Source organism: Aulostomus chinensis, chromosome 15 (genome assembly GCF_037954235.1).
Source record: "Aulostomus chinensis isolate RoL2024-O1b breed Wild chromosome 15, RoL_Achi_v1.0, whole genome shotgun sequence".
Classification (NCBI taxonomy): Eukaryota; Metazoa; Chordata; class Actinopteri; order Syngnathiformes; family Aulostomidae; genus Aulostomus; species Aulostomus chinensis.
Genome location: NC_141334.1, coordinates 13,067,814 through 13,089,641, shown reverse-complemented (window position 1 = coordinate 13,089,641; position 21,828 = coordinate 13,067,814). Strand labels below are relative to the sequence as shown.

Here is a 21,828-nt window from a genome sequence, read left to right as displayed (position 1 = left end):
TTGCTGAGGTACACATGAATATTACATGCTCACATTGATCATGAATAAAACCCCTAATACTTGAGCCTGTTTTTCATTTCAAAGAGGCAAAAAAAGCATGCCATAGCTTAAAAATGCTCGTTGTATTTATTCCTCATGCATGTGTAGAAGCTAGAGGGGAGCTTTCCTGGCTCACGTAGAACCCTGCAGGTACTAGAGAGGGCTTTTAAAACAGTACTTCACCCAAAAAGTGTATTTTTCTTTCAGTTACTCAAAAATAGATGGCTTGAGTTCATAAAAATGTTGTTTCCCTCCTGCATCGCTTCTTTGAGACTCCAGAATGCAGAAGGAGCCAGCCATGTACCTTATATTTAGCTAGCGGCTAATGCCGCCTGACAGCTAACCAGAGGCGATTCTAGAGTCTTTGGGGGCCCGCAGCAAAAACTCCTATGGAGGCAATTCTCGCTTGGCTTGTCCCACCAGCTAGCATGCTGAGACCAGCAGGGGCCCCCTAGCAGCTCGGGACCCCAAGCCGTTGCCTGCCTTGCCTGTTGACAAGCTGCGCCCCTGCACCTAACAACAGTGACAGCAACAAAACAACTGCAAAACTGTCAAAAAAATGTAGTATGCAAATTCTCAAACTGGTACTGTATAATCTACATCTTCTCTATCCAGATTTATAAGAAATCAACAAACACTTTGATTTGAGCTAAAAACAAGCTAACTCTAACACATCCTGTTTTGTGCTGACTGTAAATCTGTAAGATTTTTTTAACAGTTTGTTCTTACAAATCAATGTATTTGTAGATTACTGAGTGTACAGTTTTGCTGTTTTTTGAAGTAGTTGGCTTGGACGCTGTATGTTAAATATACATGGCTGGTTCTTTCTATGCTCTGATACAACAGGGAAATAAACATCTTCATGAGCTCAAGACACTATTTGTGGGTACTAAAAGTAATAAAAAAAACTATTTTGGTGAATTCTAGCTTTAAAACAGAAAATCGTTCACATATTAAAGGTTTGCTGATCAGAATCTTCTGTATTTGAAAGAAGCTTCTCGTTTTTGTTTCTACAGTATAAGAAGAAAGCCAAGAAAATAAAGAGGATTATTAAAGCTAAACCAGATGTTTTCCAATGTGAAAAAGCAGCTAATTATGCAGAACTGCCATGTTAGAGTGTGTGTGAGTGCGTGTGTGTATGTGTGTGTGTCTGTCTGTCTGTCTAAGGCATCACTTGAAAATGCACCACACCACACTACAGTATATGTTTCTTATTTTAGTAGTCTGGATTGCATAATGTCCCGCTTGCCTGGCAGGCGTTGATGCAGCAAGCGAAGGTGATGATTATTTCGACACATTTCTATTCTGGCAGGAATCGTAGGTTAGTCATTGCTGTGCTTTCCTGCAGCTCACATCATTAATTTCGGTAATATTAGCAAGTGTTAGGATGACTGAGAAATCTGAATATTGCTTACGAACGTTGGTATCATCTGCAAAACGTTCTCTTTTTGTGTGTGTGTGTGTGTGTGTGTGTGCGTGTGTGTGTGCATGTGAGAGAAATAAGCTATGAAGGATGAGCTGTTTGAGTGAGTGGGGTTTCTTCAAGCTCAGAGCTCATTAACAGCGTTTGCTGTGTTGATTCAAAAGGGGATAGAGGAGGACAACATTGCTGTCCTCCAGCTGGGTCAGTATATAATGATTGTTACAAATCCCTGATGGCAAATGACTGCTATTGGCAGTTGAGATCAATAGGTGGAAGGCTGTAGTCCAGCACTAGTGTGTGTGTGTGGTTCTAGTTTGTTCTCCACTATGGAAAAATCAATTTTGCCCAGCTTTCATTTCCCCTATCTCAGCCCCTCTCTACTGATATACGGTTCCTGGAGAACGTCACCTGACCAGACACACATATTCATGATGTGGCAGGTACAAAAAACCAAACGCACAGCCAACAATACACTGCAGCAAATAACTGTCAGTCATTAAGTGAATTGATTCTGACCAAGAGAACTTCGCCGTGCTCTTGTGTTGTTTATTATCTCACCTATTTGTGGCTGGAGTGAAGCTGTAGGACGTATCGATGTGACACCTTGCCCCGGGCCTGGATGAATCGTGTGCATAAATGCACAAATGGGAGGAGGGTTGAGGGTTGTATCCATTAAGACTGAGGTCACTCAGCGCAGGAAGTGACAGTAAAGGCAGAGCTGCTGGACAGACAGCGAGGAACTAAAACAAAGTGGGACTGTAGGTTGGTGTGTAGTGACAGGACAGGCAGTTGATGGATGTGGATCTTCATGATGTGTGGTCATCCTTTTGCTAATTAATTACTTTAAAATGCGTTCAAATTTCCAAGCGAAGTTATAGTTGATGTCTGTTTTTGAAGACTGTTGTAAGTCTACATGGAAACCTAAAAACGGCTTTTCGTCTGATCTTGTCTGAAGTGGATGCAGGATGACTCTGCTTGGACCTTGAACTTTGATTTCAACAAATGTCATCATGACAACGTGTCTCTCATCAGGGTGTTTATTATAGCTGCCTATCCTCCCTCTGCTATGACTCAGCCAGCACGATGCTGCTAAGACAGAGGCTAATGTTAGAGCACTTCAGCGTGTAGGCAGTGGACAGTCCCACTAATGCAGCATCAACCAGTAGCCAGTTCTCCTCCACCTCCTCCTCCTCTTCTTTTTCTTCTTTTGTTAAAACTGTGGTGAACACTTTGAGTCATAAGCTACATCCAAATATGGGCATTTCAGTCCTTTTTGTGGTGGCTGTATGCAGATGTATCAAGTGAAAAAGCGCATAAAACAACGGTGATATGAGCTAAGAGTTCACAAATGATCAAACAGAATTATAATTCTCTGGTATCTGCAGAGAAGTTAGGAGCTGCAGCCGCATCAGCTGGTGTGTATTTATAACAGTGTGAGGATAAACTGTGTCATTTGGAAAACAGGGACGGATTGCCTTTGCTCGACGTGAAATCATTTGTGTGTTTCCACCGAAATACGCCATCTAAGGGGCAACAGCTCAGACGTCGTCGTGGAGTCTCATGAATTGACGAGCTGCAAACACGGCTTGACACGACGCTTCTCAAACTTCCTCCCGAGCTTCACTATTTCTCGTAAATTCATTTATTTTTAGCGACTCGCCACAACAAAATCTTGCAACGAATTCATTTTGTAATTTTTTGGAGCTGTGTATCTCTCTTTCTCCCAAACACACGCGGACACTTCTGCATCCATTCACTCTCCTCCCACTGCACACAATCAGCTTCCTCTGAGCCATGCGGTCACGTCATTAGACACTCTCACTGGCTATAGCTGTGCAACTACTTGACTTCTAAAGGAGGGAATTCACTGTGCATTCAGGTGCATGTGGTAAAGTAGAAAATCTGTGCTGCAATGGCAGCTATTTAAAACTGGACAGCTTTAAATCAGTTTGTTAAAATGAAATTGAATTTCCCATCATTGTATTTTTTCTTCCTTCACTATATTTTGACTAATCTTATAGCAAAGCAAATGTTCTTTTACGTCAGTCTTCAAAATTCCACTTAATAGTCAAATCAAATCCTCATTAATGTGATATCTTGTAACAGGAATTCCTCAAAATATGTCATAAATGTCCTCTGGGACTCAAGTATGGGTGATGACCTGAACAGATTTTGGTGGGCACAGGTGAAGGTCAGTGAGGCTGAAACTGCGATGCAGTATTTCAAGTTTTATGTTGTTGTACTGCAGCATTTAAACATTTAGATGCATAAATCTGATGACAAAATTCCATTCGTTTATACTTAGGCAGATTTTAATTATTGCATTTTATAACCCTGTAATTAAGCCTTAAAGATGATCAAACTAGTTGGTGACAGGTTTGTCAAGCAGTTTAATCTAGTAGCTGCTGGAAAACATTGGGTGTTATCAAGTAAACCATCACTAACTGAAATCATCAAGATTTCAAATGACTTGACTTGGTCTGAGTCTAACTTTGGACTTGAAGGTTAAGACTCTGCAGCTGACCGTGCGAGACTGACTCCCACCTCTGCTCGTTTGATCATTGGAACGCTATTTCAGGGTAAATCAATGTGATTAATGTTTGCAACAGTTACTGAAGCAAATCAAACATGCTGGAACGTATCCACACGATTGTATCCATCTTATATCTGAGAGCTCATTTAAAACGACAAATCATGAATGATGCATGAGCTCCAGAGACAAGGTTGGCAGTTTGTTTGGCCTGAGGGAGAAGCCTCTACATGATGTTCTCCGTCTCAGTACACCCTCTCAGGCCAGACTAATATATGTGTCTACATAAACAACTCGTAATAATTGAAGCCATTTAGTTTGTTTACATCACCGTGAGGTCACAAATAATCAAAGAGCAGTGTGGCTTCCATTAAATGATCTAAACTCTCGTCACCTCTCAATAATATTCAATTTACATACACTTCTATTCACTCATGTCCACATTTCGGAGATTTGTAAGCTTATACATTCTATTTGAAAGCTTCAAGTGGATTTCAGAGCTCTCAAACAGATATATTGAGAGATAGGGGCAAGAGAGAGAGAGAGAGAGAGAGAGAGAGAGAGAGAGCGCGAAAGCACGAGAGAGAGAGACTTAGCCAAAAGCATGTCCTTTTATCAGGCTGCTATGATAAAAATATCTGAGCTACTGCAGCCAGAGTCCTGTCAGTTTGGATGACCTGCCCCAACTTGACAAGTACTCATCCTCAGATTTCTCATGGCGTTTTCATCATGAAGCATGACTAAACACATATAAGTGTTTCTGAAATATTTTTATCCAGCTAAGAAGCATTTCTGTTGTACACACACACACACACACACACACACACACACACACACACACACACACACACACACACACACACACACACACACACACATACACACATACACACACACACACACACATTTACTATTTGATAAAGCTGCAGGGTGAGTGGTGGGTCACCATGAAGCACACAAGCCTCCAGCTTCTTATTAATAAGGGACATACTGTTGCAAAAAATGCTAAATGCTAAACAAACGACCCTCATTTGAAGACATTGCTATGGATATTCAAGTGTTTTATTACGCGTAAATTCAACAATATTTCTATTCATCTTGTCCAGACATAATGCTGTAAAATGGCGGCAGTAGGTCCCACCAGGGCAAGCCACTGGAGATGTGTTGGTCTTGTGCATCAGTATGTGTGTACATGTCAGCGCCGCAGCTGAGCGACACTGATCGCTACTGACAAGCTACAGTACAGTGATGCTGCAGCAGTTTGTTACAGCTTCACATGACGTCCTTCAGCCTCTGAAAACTCGGCTGTTATTCAATAAATGATACCTGAGATTATTCAAGGACAGTGTGAGCTACACAGTATAATGCCCAAGAAAAGCAAAGATGCCATCAGACCAGTGAATAATTTAGAGGAGCCGCTTTCATAATTTTTTTTGGAAAAAAGTTGCTTATGCCTCATTCTTGTCTTTTGGGTTGTTGAATGTAAATGAGAAAAATTGCCCCATTCACTCAAAACAAGAAACTATTGAATCATTTAATTAGCCCATTTTTTTCCCTTGTCCTCACTTTCCTTTATGTTGTTTTTATTCTAAGCACCAGAGCAGATATGGAATTATGAAATCAACTTTGTTGAGTTCTGCTTTAGGCACAAGTATTTACCTTCAAGTATTTGCATGTTCCTGATGTGAACTTATTTTTTTTTTATGTGGATTCAACTTGAAGTGTTTTCTTGAGAGCGTCGCAGCACTTTATAAACCGACTCTTGTGGTCGTGGTCCCTTGATGATGTTTCTGCGGTATATGCAAAGCATGTGTAGGTGGAGTGTTAGCAGTGTTTTTACTGCTCTGCAGTAAAAGTGTATTCTTCCATACGAATCTCCAATAGCCACAGGCTGTCTGCAGAGCGCCGCTGTAGATTTCCTTCTGTCATGTTGTTTTCACATGTGGGCTGTATCTAGTTGTAGTTCTCAGATTAGGGCTAATCCAATGAGTGTTGCCCCGCTCTCAGGGTATAATGAGTATCTGCAGGGGGTTACCCACTGGAAGGAAATGTGTGCTTTCACAAAGCTGTAATCTGTGGAGAGGGAATTCCAGCCAATATGCAACCACACTGCCCGAGGAGAAACACCTACTCAGGCTTCAGTCCTTGCGTGCCCTCTGCTACCTCTCTGCTTGGTCAACTGGGACCAATTGCTCAACAGTGCAGACTCTAATGTGGATATGAAATATATAAAACACTTAAATGCAATAACGCGGGCATCATTTTACTGCGCGCCCGCAACTTTGCCTTGGGTTATATTTTCATCTCAAAACAAACATTTACCGTGGAATTGGAAGTAGATGTTCCGCTTTTCAGTAGACTGAGTGCAGCTTATGAAACTCACTTTCTTTTATTTCTAAATTTGAATCTCTTAATTGTAATGTGGAGGAGCATAGTCACTGTTAACTCCTAGTGCTATAGTAAGTAGGTTGAAATTGAGCAGATTTTTCTTGATTGAGTTTCTCACCTCAGGCGGCTGGATAAGGGGACTCACTTGAACTGTATAAATCACCACAGCAGCAAGAGTGTTGACCTGATGTAACATGTTCTTCTTGGTGGGAGCTGCCATAAATGATCATAGTGAAAACTACTCAAACCCCTGAAGCAAATCCCTGACTTCAGATCGCACAGCTCGGTGTAGTTTTTATTTTGTTTTTCTTTGTCATGTTTACAGCTCTGTGAAAACTTGAACTGCTGGAACGTGATTTCGAGTTTATTTGTATAAATTTCCTTTTTGGAATTTGGTCGTTGAGATGAATTTCTAATATGAGAAATTAAAATTAGATGACTGAATTCTAATGACTTGATTTAGTTCCTCGCTTAAAAAAGAGTTGAGGGAGGAAGAAGTGCATGTAAAAGAACAAACTTGAATCAAGACGTCCTCAAACAGGCTTCCAGTTTAATGTGGAAATTACTGGATTATAAGTAATATTAATTTTGGCTATTTGTTTGATTAAGTCTTAGACTTTTGCACATGTCCGTTTCGGTTTTCATCAAATTTAATCATCATGGTGTTGAGTATTTTAGTTGTGTCTTAGTCTAAGAAAACATCACTATTTTAGTCTGGATTTCTTCCTCGTGAACATTAATGTGTCTCCTGAGGTTTTTTTGAGCAGTTTTGGTCTTAGTTTTTATTTTACTGAAATGCACATGAGTTTTAGTCTCATTTAAAAATTGTTGGATTTAGTTGACAAAATCTGAACCCACGCAGGAACAGGGAGAACATGCAGACTCCACACAGAAAGATCCTGTGCCTGAGCCGGGACTCGAACCCGGAAGTGAGGCGTTCAGTGCTAACCACCGTGCCGCCTGCACACTAAAGTCAGGACTGAAATTTACTGACATCATCGTGATAGATAGATAGATAGGTAGGTAGGTAGATAGGTAGGTAGATAGATAGATAGATAGATATAGATATAGATATAATATTTGAAGACATGTTATATGACGATCCACTCATACTCAGTCAAGACCTTGGGTCATTATCTGTGCTTAACAGGACTGAGAAGAATTGAGTGCAGACTTCTCCATGTCTTTGTGCTGAGCCCACTCAGCCAAGAGGCATTCATTGAAAAACAAATAAAAATCTTTCCCTCAATTTCCTGGACTTTATTGTTTCTGTGATTCCATGTATAATTACTGCATAAATACTTATTGTTTGCATGTTTACTTTTTCAGTTTGTCTTGCCTGTTGGATGCTGAATGCTACCTGTGCTCTGTCACTGAGACAGAAAACAGAATCGTTGAGGGTGAAAATGAGTTACTCGTGAATTTGATGATTGTGAACAACGTCTTTGTGGACTGTCAGTGGACTGCGGCCTTGCTCAGGTGTCAGCACAGATACTCCCTGTGCTCCCTGTCCAGCTGACACGTTGAACAGCTGCTGACAGACAGAACCTTACCTGCATGTCAGCCGTGTGTCCCTACTCTGCAAATCACCATTCACAAGACAACGCAGATTAGCTGTCCGGCTTGTTTCCACAAGGAAACACTGAATTTGCTGAGTGTCCGTCAGTCAGCACATTTGCAAGGATTTACTGGCATCCTCAGCCCAGCCTGGTAATCCTGTCTCGTTTGACAATTTCTTTTAAAACAAACTTGTGTAAGGAGCTTTTCTTATTTATGTCTCATTCCGGTTCAGAGACAAATGAACTGCACTGTGACTCCACATCCATCATCATATAACATGTAGCTATTAATACAGTATATCAATACTGTTGGTTAGAGTCAACTGTGTGTCATAAAGCAGTGACACACCACCTTGATTTACCATTTATATTTGTTCCCTCATTGTGCGGAGGTTATCTAACCCTCCGTGTCACGTCAGGGGTTAATGAACAGGATGTCACACATAAAACCTGATGTGAGGACTGCTGTGCCACCCTCAGTCTGATGAGCTGCTTGATGAATACAAAGACATTATATAAATCATGACATTTGGTGTTGTATTAAATAGTGCATGGGTGTACTTGCCTATTTATGGGTTTGTTCCTGTCAAAGCTTGTGCTCTCTGCAGTGCAGATGTCTCTTATCAACACAGTGCATCACGACTGTCATCACAGTGAATGATGCTGTAACATGTGGAAAAGGAACATATCATTAAAATGCTTTCACTGTAAGAAGTATACATGCATGATAGTCTGGCTGTGCCAGCACGGGGGAAACAGCTGGCTCAACCTTCTGCTATTGTAAAAAACAAAACAGAAACATTATGGCTTGTTTTTATTTCTCTAAGCCAATCATAATTGTTGTGGGTGGTGCTAAGCCCAGGATGGCGCCCTTGCTAAATAGCATCCAGGGTAAACCACATTCTGTTGGGCAAACTTGTTTATAATTATTTGAACTTTATGAGGCTTTGACTTGTTTTAAAGGGCATGTAATGCTTAAAGGCATCAAGTGGTCGAGGCAGATGGCCGCCGATGAGAGCCCAGGCCTGGTAAAAGAGAGTTTATTGTCACCACTGTCACAGAAGAGCTCACTCATCCAAAAGTGTGGGGTCTCTTTAAACTAAATTAATTTAAGGAGTGTGGTTCTTGATCGTAAAGTGTTGTGAGATAACTGTTGTGATTCGGTTTTATATGCATCGAATGAACTTAATGTATTTTGAAAGGATCTCTTCCCTCTTTTCATCTTCTTTTTATTAGTCGTTAATGTGAGGCGCATTGGGCGACACTTGATATATGATGTGCGATATAAATGAAATTTGATTGAAAGGACTGAGGACAGTTCAAGAAGAAATTTCCCAGCATTTCGTTATTTGTTGTAGCTTCACGTCAGACTTTTTGTACCCTCTGGTAACAATAATAATAGAACTAGTCTTCTCGGGCAACATCCTTTATAAATTGGTCATTTTGGGACAGCAGCTGTGTGCTTCCTCTCTAGATGAACATATGACCCCGGGACAGGCCAGGACAGGTAACCCCATGTGGCCTGGCCCAACCTGGCCCCCCTCTTCCTCAGGAAAACCTACTGCTCTCTTCTTCTTTCGTATAGCTGGAGGCACTGCTCTTTAGACAGCAGTAGAAAAATAACCTTGGACCAGGAAGCCATGTAGACCAGTTGTATTTGTTGCTTTGTCCCAAATCCAATACCTGAACAATCACTTGCGAATACAGGAGTGTTCATCTCTGCGTCAGAGAATGAATCATCCTCTGTCCTTTTTCTCATTGTCGTAAAGTTTGATTTCCTCACTGCGTTCCCTTTTCACGTCAAGGACAGCAGCTGTCCTCTATTCATCTGCAGCTACAGAGCTCGCGGCTCTGCGGTGCACAACAGGTTCATCCCCCCGTTCCTGAGTTTTATGATTCCCCTGCTGTCTACAGCATAGACCCCTCAAAGACGCGAAGCAGTGTTGGAGCTGCTACTTCTATACCTGCTAAGTTTAATGAGGTGGCGACAGCTGAGGAGAGGCGTAGAGAAGGAAGGTGAGGGAGAAAATAGACCTACAGTATCCAAGCTGAGGAGCAGCCATAACGACAGCGATGACAGGCTGATGTGGGTGTTTGGTTGGTGACAGAGAAAATGAGATGGAAGATGAAATGATCACTCCACACTCTCTGTTGTCTTACTTAAGATATTCTGTATTCTCTAATGCATACATCTCAGCTGAATGCTTTGACACAGACAGACAGATGAGTTTGTACCACACAACAACAACCGCAACAAAAACTAGGTTGAAACCCTCCTCTTATATCTGTGTGTGATGATGCGGGAACATCATGACCAACAGGAGACAGAAATATCTTGGATGATGTTCTTTATTCTGCCATGTTATCATACAGATGGATTTATTTTTATGTCACAGAGCTCTTAGATATGCAAAATATGGAAATTTAACTTCAAGTCATGACGCGAGACGCAACCAAGAAATTTTCAGTTCCTTCGGGTGTGAATCCTGTAGGTTAAGCCTAAGTTAGCGTTCTGAACAGAACAGCAGCTCCACTTCCTTTCTGTAATAGGACAAGTGATATGTATCGTCATCCCTGACCACCATCAGGGGAATTTCCTGTTAACTGCTGGTTACTTCTTGATGATCTCAGTGGTCCATTAGGAGAAGGGCTGGTGATTTACTCCTGACAAACAATTACCGCCAATATTAGATGAGCTCAGATGTGTTTATTTAATGGCAGCTCCGCAATTCTCAGTGGGCAGTATGAGCTGAATATTATCTGTCATAGAGTAAATCTAAAAACAGAGACAAAAGATGGCCTGTGGAGTGTCAAATATTGTTTTCCTGAAAAGAGGAACTGTGTAAGATGCTGAATCCAACGCTGAAAAGACTTTAATCTGAGGGAGATTTATGTCATCATTTAACAGAGATTCACTGCGTCCTTGAAGTGATCTTTGAAATATAAAGCAATGGTTCACTACATCATCTTCTATGGGCCTTGTTGAGTAGCAGTCTGGCCTTCACACTTTGGTAAATGGATTGTTTTAAGATTGGAAGATTTTAATATTTTGGGCTAAAAATGCCGACGTTTGTGTTTATTTACTTCAATGAACATGTGCGCACATATTTGATGTGATAACTTGTCAGTACAGTTCATAGCTGGTCATGTTTAGGCACAAGAACACTTAATTAAGGTAAGGAAAACATTGCTGATTAGGTTAATAATGTGAAATAACAGGACTTGAACACTAACCACCACATCACCTTGTGTTTCTAATGTCAGTCACCGCCTCCTGAAGCAATTCTAGGGAGCTGTGATGTGATCAACATTCAGCAGATGGCCGGATGTATAAGAACAACTCTGTTTTTCTTCAGTCTTACCAACATAAAGACAAGGGTCACATCTCTGATTCAGTCCTGCTTGATGTTATAAAACCATTTATTATGTACAAATAAAATAAATACTTAACACCCTGTTAGACCAAATGTCTGATGCATTGAGTGTTTATGGCCGGAGCTCATTTCCATTGGGGTGCAGATGGCTGGAGATAGGGCCACTTATAAATCTTTTATAGTGCAGCACAGCCCAGTGCTTGCACATTTGCATGCTCATGTTTCATGGTATTTGTCCATTAAATGCTGTGGCCACTGTACGGATTCCCCATTATTTCTAGATGATTAGCCAAGCAGTTGCATTTGGAGCAAGGGGAAGTGAAGGGCGCTGGGCAGCAGAGTCTGGCCTTGGGGAGCACACATCCCTCATGGCACCCATTTATCCAGATAGCCAATGCTCCAGTCACAAGATTAAGGCCATCATGAACTCACTCCCGTCTTAAGCTTTCGTAAAATTGTTTTTTCATCTCCTACATGTGTCACCTTTAATGAAAATTTGACCTCAGCCTTTTCCTTCTTTCTTTCTTTTTTTTTTTGTTTGAGAGGCACTCCCTTGACTCCCTTGTTTTTTGTCTCTGTCACCAGTCTGCTCTCAGTTCTCCCGAGGAGTTTATGCCATCTTCGGCTTCTACGACAGAAAGTCCATGAACACGCTGACCTCCTTCTGCGGGGCGCTGCACACCTCCTTCATTACGCCAAGCTTCCCCATCGACACTGACGTGCAGTTTGTCATCCAGATGAGGCCCGGCTTGCGAGGAGCTGTCCTCAGTCTCCTGGACCATTACAAGTGGGAGAAGTTTGTCTACCTTTACGACACTGACAGAGGTAAGAGGAGCCCTCCGGGGGAGTCAAACGTATGCCTTTGCCAACAAGCGCTGACATTTAGGAGAGGACAGAGAAGTGCGGAACATCTGACTGCTACCAGCTTGAGCAGTTATCACACAGTACACATGATCAGCCTTTAATATGTAAATCCCTCATCTTCAATCTTCATTCTAGGATCATTTTAATCTTTGCCAGTAATGATGCTGAAACGCTTCACTACAGGGCTGAATCCTTCTCAGAGAGGTATTCAATAGCTCCTTGCTTCTGTGGAATGAGTCATTCACAGGTGCTGCCGATCTGTAGCACCAGCCTGTAATCCTCCCTGATTATCATTGAGCTCTAATTGGATTATATAAAGATGAAGTGCAACATACTCTAACTTCTGCGTGTGCTTCACAGCCTCCTGCTCCATCCATGTAGGCCAACTATTTACAGACTTGTTAGTCCTCTGAGGGTCAGCATTAACTATCTGTGTAGGTTTTTCAAATGGGGCATGTTTGTCTCAACAAAAATAAACTGCAGGACATGATGCCATTTGAGTATTTCAGTCATATTTCTTGTGTTTCAAAGGAACCAGTAGAGATTTTATAAGTTGAAATCTCTGCTGTTAAATGTGCCAAACTGTTCGCAACTGTGCATTCCAAGTATTTTTAAACTGACATAGAGCATTTCTAGGACAAGAGCCCTCCTTTTTCACTTCCCCCGCCTCACTTTCCATATCTCCAGTTCAGGTGGGTGTCTAATCTACTGCTCACTCATGAAACCTATTCTCACACAGCCATTTTGTACTTTTCTAAAATGACTTCTTTGGCAGTACGATAGACATTTATATACATCTGAAACATTGTAAAATCTTTTTGAAACACTTTTACACCCACATAACAAAGACAACTCCTCCATAATTGAGATGCATATGTTCAGAGCCATGTTCGACCTCATTAAGGAGTTTGTTTTTGCTCTCAGATTGCGAGGGAAGGACCTCTGTTTCATTGATATGGCTGATGTGTATGTGTTTGTGTGGCAGATTGCAGAAACAGATAATTGGTTTGCTGGCATGGTGGAGACAAAATGATTAAGGAGTTTATGGCCTCTCCTTGGCACCATCATCCCTCTCAAAGGTGCATCCCGATGTGGCTCTCACAACTCTGCTTGACTCTGTTGGCCTCTTTCACCTGCTGTGTCCAAAGTGACGTGCCGCCATCTGTAACACTCTGCCATTTTTTCACGGCAAGATGCAGAGTAAACACTGGAGTTTAGGATGGATTCCCACATGCTGCACAGCTTGTATTTACTGAAAGGCAAGTTGGCCGTCCTATTTTGGCAGCCAGCCCCCCCCCCCCCCCCCACACACACACACAGACACACAGACACACAGACACACAGACACACACACACACACACACACACACACACACACCCCCACCCCATATCCTCTCCTCCCTGTCAAGGCTTTGGAGCAAAATAGTTGCCACTTGTCCACGTGTCAGTTTAATTTTCATTGTAAGACTAGGGCTCTGTTTCGGGTTGGATGGGGAGGAGCGGGGGGCTCTGCGTGTGTGAGTGTGTGCTGATAGTTTGTAGGAGGACATGACAGTAATATATTTAAAGAGGCATTTTTATAATTATACGTGGAATGTCTGTCCCTTAACGAGACTCTTACTACGTCTGAACAGAGCCTTTCATAAGAACAAAAGCAAGAGCATCTTAAAGTTTGCTTGAAATGATAAAAAAAAAAAATCATTAAACAAGAGCTGTCGATCCCTCGCTGCAGATGTTGGAGTAGTGGACTCTGTCTTCCCTTTCATCACACACCATTAAAGAGATCTTTTATCATTGCCTGAAGGCAGGACGACCATCAAAACTCTATCTGTATAATGGGATTTTGAATGTAAAAGAAACTAAAATGCCCAGAGACGCTGTGTAATGTACTCATGCATAAACTACACATTTAATTTTCAACGTGTTTCAAATTTGAAAACAGTGTTGACATCAAATAGGTTCAACTGCACTTTCATGTTGCAGATGCCTCCTTGTGACAGCAGTATGGCGCTGATCTAACAGGAACCATCAATGTAACTAAATAATGAGCAGAGTTTGTTTCCCTCAGACGCTTTTTCCAGGTGTCTGCTACTGTTTCACACAGCCCAAGCCTCATTTGAAGAATCGATTGTTTGATGAACATAAGTGATACAAAAGGGGAAACTGAGGCAGTCATTCAGCAGCAGCCCCCCCCCCCACACACACACACACACAAATCTAGGAGACACATAACACACAAAAAAATCAACTTTACATGTGCGGGCCAATGGAGACATGTTTATCTGCTGCAGTCCAACTTTACCTATTTATCCTGGATAAAATGTCTTCATTACACAGCTAATAGCTGCCGGCAGAAGAGACCTCTAGAACTGAGGAACATCTGTGCATTACCAGCTGGCCACTGACAGTAGGACCTCGCCAGGTTGACTAATGCTGAGCTGATTTACTGTAAATTGCGTAGCCATGACAAGGTGTACCCTAGTCAGTCTTTCATGGTGCTAGCAGACTTTTTTAGCAGAATCGGACAGTTTTAGTGTTAAACTTTAATTTAATTCATCAGGATTGCTGATTTCAAGCAAGAAGAAGGCCAAGTAGTGAAGAGAGAGTCTAAATTTGAGCATGCTGGCTGTAAGACTTGGGTGGTTGTTTGGATGGGTTCACCTATTAACCATCACCTCCAGAGCCAGAAAAGAAAATACAGTAGATACCCTTCCTTTATCTGTGAATATATTAGAAACCACCAGCTGGCTGCTAGTTAGCTTAGCACAATGAATTGTAGAGTGGCAACTGTTAGCATGCCTCCATCAAAAATAATTCAGAGTATTCATCATCATCATCATCATCTCTTAAAAAGTCAGCCATGATTAGTGGCAGCAGTCGCTCTTCTAGTTAAAGATGGATGATTTTCTTTTGCTGGCTAAAGTTGGTGCTTTTGAGATACTGTGTGAAATCACTGCACCGAGTCAGGAAAGTAGTTCTGGCTGAGTCTGATTAGAAAATTACAATATCCTCTTATTTTATGATGAATGTTATCCATAACCCTTGTAATCAAGGCAAAAAGACCATTTAGGGGAGGGAATTTGTTGACTTTTTGCGACGGTATGCTAACACTTCCCACCTGCGACCATTCATTGTGCTAAGCTAACTAGAAGAGTATCTATCTTCTTGTGTGACTCTGAACGGGATGGCAATGTCCTTAAAAGTTGCTGCATTCCTTTAATAGAAAAACTTTCCAACTTCTGTTATGAAATATAAATAAAATGAAATTAAAAAAAAACATTTCTTGAAGCCATTAAGGTCTCAATAATTGAAATCTCTTTGTCTTATATGTATCTTGGGGGTGATTGTTTCATTAATGAGGTACAGCACATTCTGTCTTTCATTCTTTGGCAGCTCATTTTATCGAATGATGAACGTTAGGGATTTCAGCTCAGGCACTGATGGATACTTATTATTCAGTTGCTGGTGTTACTCAGCCACAGCATTGCATTTAAAAAAGAAACGCCATTGAACTTCAGATTTGTTTTATTTTTAGCACTAAAATGTATTGAGAAGTGAAATCTAATCCCCGGTCTGATGTAGTCCTCCTGATTCATGTGCTTTACTTCATGCAAACTAGATCTTAAGGTCTTTTTGTTGCCATCAAAGTGAAATACTGCAATCTCATAACCTTAACTGCATCTTTTCATGCATTCTCCTGCACCCCTGACAAATGGTGATGGTCCCGATGGTGGAGAATTCACGTTGGGTGTGTAATCACACTGCCCTGCCGTTGAATGTGTGCTTGGTTTTGTCTCCACAAGGAAACGCCTGATTAATTGCACGCCGCTAAAGAGCTGCACTCAGCAGTCAGGCACAGAGGCTCATTAACAAAGTAGAAGAGAGAGAGAAAGAGAGAGAGAGAGAGATGGCAGCTGTTCCACTCTGTGAACACCTTCATTTTGAGATGGACACATATCAAGAGGCTTCAACCCCCCCTCCTTTCTGTGGGTAAACACTGTTTTGGTCCCAGGTCTTTATATTGGGACAGATATTCATCAATCAAGCCCTTCTGCCTCAAGAGAGCAGCTTCAAGGACTTTATTATACCTCCTAGAGAACATAGAGAGAGCAAAAGAGAGCAGGACTGGGACACACATGTAACAGAATAGCCAAGTAGAGAGTGAAAGGTGCTTTTAAAGGCTTTCAAAGGATCCTGAACAACAGAGACATGCAGATGAGAAAACTTAAGGCAGCTCCTTAGAAAAAAAATCTGCAAGGTTAGACAGGACTATGTCAGATTTAATAAAGAATAGAACAGTTCCTTTTTGTTTTCCAACAGAGGACACATGCGACTGTGAATGAATTGGAGGTGCTCTGTGGAAATTAGTTTTTCTTTACTTTTACACTTGGAAAGGTGTTTGTGCGGGCTCATTGGTAAAAACCTCAAAGGGCAGTGTGCGTTCACTGAGAATATACAGCTGAGGCGTTCGCTGTCTGAGGGATTCTGCAAACCTTCACTCTTATTAAGCGCTCTTGTCTTCCCTGCCAGACGCCCAAAAAAAGGCACCAATTGATCCGTGCACATCCACGCATGCAGAGGCAGTGCAGCGAGAAGACGAGATCAAACAACATGCAAGCTACAGACTTTCTGCTTCACACTGCAGAATTGAGCCCATTGTGTCTACAAAATCATGTGTGAGAATTATTTATGCAGTGTACCAAAAACAGTTTCTCCAGGCCTATAAGTTGAAAATGCTTTTTATTTCTCAGCGTGGATAATGTTTGAATCGGAGATCAAGCCGCCATTAATCAGCCCAGCTTCTTGTTCTAAAGTTATCGCTCTGTCAGATATGAATACACATCTTCTCATCATTATCCCTCATGAGAAAGTACAGCGCTCGTGGACCTACAACAACCTCCAACATTACATAACTTTGAGCAGTTTGTAAAACTGTGTTCTTTACTTGAAAAGGGGAATCGCAAGACTCGGTCTCATTACAGACAGCGCGGGCGTCTCTGTGTAACAGCGCGAACATGGTCATTATTACAGCAGTCCAGGATTGCACACGCTGCTAAACTGACAAGGATGAATAATAATATTAAAAAAAATGTTCATTTCAAAAGAAGGATTTTCTGTCCAGCCGCATGTTTCAGGTAGTTTGCTGTGGGCAGATTCGACCGTGTTTGGAGGAGAGAACGCTTGTTTCAGTGCAGTCATATTTGTTCAGGACCTCGGACAGCTCCTGCTAGTAGCGTTTAATGCTCTTTGATTCTTACTACATTGTGAGATGTAGAACTCAGTAGAGATGGATGTAAATGTCACATTCATTTTCTGCATTGACGTATAAAGAGTTTTATAACTGAAACCGAGCCAAACAGTCAGCAGGTGACCATAAAAACAGCAAAAGGCACCAGACTGTTGTTTTAGTTCAAGAGCTACTCACCCCATAAATAACTGCAAACAATATTTCTGACCAGACGTTATTTAAAAGAAGTACATTTTTCATTTTGCATCATCACTGGTGTCAAACATATTACATAAATGTTCCACATTTCTCATCAGAAAGGGAAATCATATTTCTGCAGCCAGGAACCTCTCAAATGACCACAGGAACTTGTGAAACTCAATAGTGACAATAGAAGTAAACATTTCCATGGCAACAGTGCGCTCCAATCACAGATATCGCTGATTCACTTCAATAATTCTCCATGTGATCTCAAATAAACCCTTTTTTTCTTCAAACAAGGTTGGCAAAGTAAATAACACCAAATATCTGTTAGTGTTTATTTCTGCAGTATTGTTGCAGACGCAGCAGCTGGTGGTGACTCAACACTTGACTAATGGGAGAGGACACTATTGACAAAATCCTGTAGTAATGGACGTAATCTTATATGGCAGTATAAGATTACAGACTTCCGGGCCGCTCTGATCTTCCTGCATGAGATGAGTGAGTCTTGCAGAATGGTTGACTCTGTAAATAACTTCTAAATCTAACTGCTATATTGTTAATATTGATTTTTATCTTTGTTTTGCATCATCCAATCGGCTGACTGTTGCCTCGCTGTCGTCCCCTTTGACTTGAGCCGTTGTCTGTAGAATGTAGTTTACAGGCTGATATTTCTCTGCTGCACCACAATACTTGATTTAGTGCAGTATTTGTACATACATTTTGCCTTTAGCAAATAATGTAGCATCTCTTGTGATTTGGATTTTGTAAAAGGTCATTTTATATATGTATGTATGTATGTATGTGTGTATATATATATATACAGTATATATATATAAAATAAAACTTGGATGTATTGTGCAGCCCTGCAAGATGTGTATTAAAGCCACTCCAATGACTTTGACAGCTGCAGCATTTTCTATCAGGTGCCATTACATCAAATCAGAGATACCTCCCGTCACCCATTAGGCAGATCAAGACATGGAGAAATATCTTTTTGAAAAATATGTGGAGATGTCTGTGAGTGTGCTAAAGGTGAGATTGATTGTGACAGTTTAAAGTGTCGTGCGGGAATTGCAATCTTAGCTCTTTACAAACAGCTGATATCGGTGTTTGACGCCTTTTATGTTAAGAATGAAGAAGCTGCCCAGAGCAACTTGCTGCATATTTGTTTTGAGACTCAAACACTCTTTTACTGTTATGTTTATTATATGGAGGTGTTTAAAATGATTTTAGACATCAAACCGCTTGACATCTTGTTAATAAGGAGCCTGAAACTTGGAGGAGTCATATTTGCCATCTTTTACCCTCGTGTTTATGTTTCCATGCTTGTCTACGCTTAACGCTGCTATGAAACTTAAGTCTGTCCTTAATTAGCAGCGGTTGTCAGGTCCTTGCTCGTCTAAAGAGTTACGATAAATAAATCCATCGAAGCATTTTATTCAAAGGGGGCAGAAAAATGTTTCAAGATCTACTTGCATAGCCATGGAGGTGACATGAGTATCCCCCTCTACTAGTATAGTAGACGATTGGTGTAATTGCTCATTCTACATTTGCTAAAAATCGTATGCTGGCGCTAGCAACCTTGTGCTGCTTGGCAAAGACATTCAGGTTTAACCAAGAAGAGGAGACCGTTCTAGGCTACTGTAGAAGCAACATTACAATTCTTAGTGTTAGATGATTGTTTATTGAACCATATTCATCAGTTTAAAACCTTTCCCACCAAACCTATAGGCCACTGGACCGCAAGAAAATAGGACCCAAATGCATGACGAGGCAGATTGGAGAATCATTTCATTGAAACACAAAATCTCATTAAGAAGTCGTAGAGTGATGTTTGTCTGGGAAAGTTAAAGAAGGATTTTTTATACTATACTTTTAATAAAAGCACAGGGGAGCAAAGGACAAATGTTTCAGCCCGGCCTTCATCAGAATGTTACGGACTAGTTGAGTGCAACCTGGCTACTTCCTTTTCAAAGGTTCTGTTTTTGGTTTGTACTCACCAAATGCTATGGTGAACTCTCGCTGAAATTGAAATGTGATATGGAAGCCAACGAGAAACAGAAGCTGCATATAATGACAAGGGCAGCTGAACTGGCTCATAAACTAGCAGAGCTAATCAGGGGAGCGAGAACAGGTGAAGAGGGAGAAATCTGTTCGGATAGAAAAGACAGAGCACCACTTACCAGCCTGATGCAAAGAAGGTATGAGGAATGAAGCAGAGATACAGGAAAACAGGAGGGACACACAGAACACAAAGGCAACCAACACATGTAACACATGACGAAACAGTCATATGAAGCTGGGACTGGCACCAACAGGTCCGATCCAACTTTCCCTGTTTTATTTTAAATGTCTGTTCCCCTCTGCTAATGAGAGAAGTGTAGCGATTTTCTCCTGCTCCTCAGCTAAATACTGGTGTCTCGGGAAGAAGAAATAGCCACATCTTGAAATGAATAGAGAAGAAAATGAAACTGTACGGAGGCGGAGAGTGAGCGAAGGAACAGAGGAGTCAGCAAAGCCTTTGTGCCTCTCCTGCGTCAGAAAACAGCAAATGGCACAGAGGGCCAAGCACTGTCAGACATGCTGTCAGATGCACCAAATGTATTTTTTTTTTACTTCAGAAATTTGAACACCCCTCCCATCCCCCTCTGCTCTTTCTGTAAGATCGTGTCATATCTAATCTGCACTGTCCTTGCTGAATAAGAAATCAGGTGACTAATAGAGAGAGCCCCTCTGTTTGCTTGGTTTACGCCTTGACTCTGTTGCTTCTTCTCATCTATTTCTGGACACTTGCTTTCAGGATAACGCGAGGCCATTACAGCAGTCGTCTTTCTGCATTATGAAAGAGATTGATGGGAAATGCAGTTCCCAGTTTGCCCAAGAGGAAATGCCATTTTTTATTTGTTAAAGAGATGTGTTTTTTAATATTTAATACTTATGTGTATGTATGCACACACACACACACACACACACACACACACACACACACACACACACACACACACACACACGTATGTATATATATATATATATATATATAAGAAAAGGAACAGCTTTCAGTGATGGGCATGAGCCAGTCTACCCCATTTCTTTGTGTCAAACACAAATACGTTTGCTCTGTTCCTGTAAGTCTTTATGGGCATACAACTTCATCATCAGTTTATGAATTACGTAAGGAATTGTGGGAAAAAAAGTGCAGCATTCTGTTAGCACATTTGTCATTAGATAAGAAGTAATGTGATTAGCTTTGATCAAGGATGCAGCAGGAGTGGGTGGTGTGGGGGTGCAGGGCTCTTTGCAGTTTGGCTAATTTGGAACAGGGAGCAGTTATCTGCATTGGCCTGCTTCAGGAGTAGGCGTTGTTAGGCTAATTGTACTCAGAAGTGTCCTTTTACTGACATTTGGTAGCTTTAATCCTCTTTTATTTCACTGGCTCTGTAAGCTTCACCCGCTGACAACAGTCTTCTTACTGTAGGTCCTTAGATTGTTGCAGATTTGTCTGAAGTACATTCAGTGGCTTTATTTGAGTTCCCTTTGGTGTTGCGCTCAGCTTTGGGCATCCCATGACAACAAGTCGGTTCAGATGGCTGCAAGAGGACTTTAAAGAGGTCACCTTCTCCAGGGAGGCGGAGGGATGTCTGACTCACAGTAGAGACTGCACACCACGCTCTGCCCTCATGTGAGCCGCTGCCCAAGACGGACAAGAAGAAACACGTGGCTAACAGATCCTCATTTAGACTTCCAGCAGCTCAATGCGCAGGAAATGCATCTCTTACTAAATACTCTGCATTTGATCAAAATCCAGATTTTTTTCCTCAGGATTTAGCCAATTGCTAAAGGAAAACAACCAAAATAGGCCATTTAAACGTTGCTTTACTCCAAATCACTTCTACATGACTGTGAGTAACCTACAGTACAACTATCATTGTAGCACTTGAACCCAGTAATCCTGTGAGCGGCATAGAACACCATTTCGGAGGGATACATAGCGGCAGGGCTGTGTGGGCTGCTAAACTCATACTGTAGATTGAAAGAATCCCACACGCCGGCCAACTCTGCTTTGTGTTGCTTGCTCAAACAGTTGCTGCATGTCCTTTTTCTCTTTTTTGAGTACATTTTGTGAGGAAGTGTCCAAGCACATTGTGTGTTTTTGTGTGCGTAGACTTGAATGTGACTAGAGGACATATTCTCAGTATTGTGTTTGTAGAATAGTAAATTGA

At 41.4% G+C, this 21,828-nt stretch overlaps 1 protein-coding gene across 5 annotated transcripts in view; it reads left to right on the top strand.

Annotated features, from left to right (window-relative positions):
* LOC147248769 (glutamate receptor 3-like) overlaps nt 1–21,828 on the top strand; it is a 65,864-nt gene that overhangs the window by 4,148 nt on the left and 39,888 nt on the right. For all 5 annotated transcript variants that reach the window (XR_015119527.1, XR_015119526.1, XM_086226954.1 and 2 more), the window contains one exon: nt 11,899–12,138. Coding sequence is in view for 3 of the 5 variants with exons in the window: in XM_086226954.1 (XP_086083080.1) it covers nt 11,899–12,138 (240 nt within the window). In the remaining 2 variants the exon portion in view is untranslated. The remainder of the gene's footprint in view (nt 1–11,898; nt 12,139–21,828) is intronic.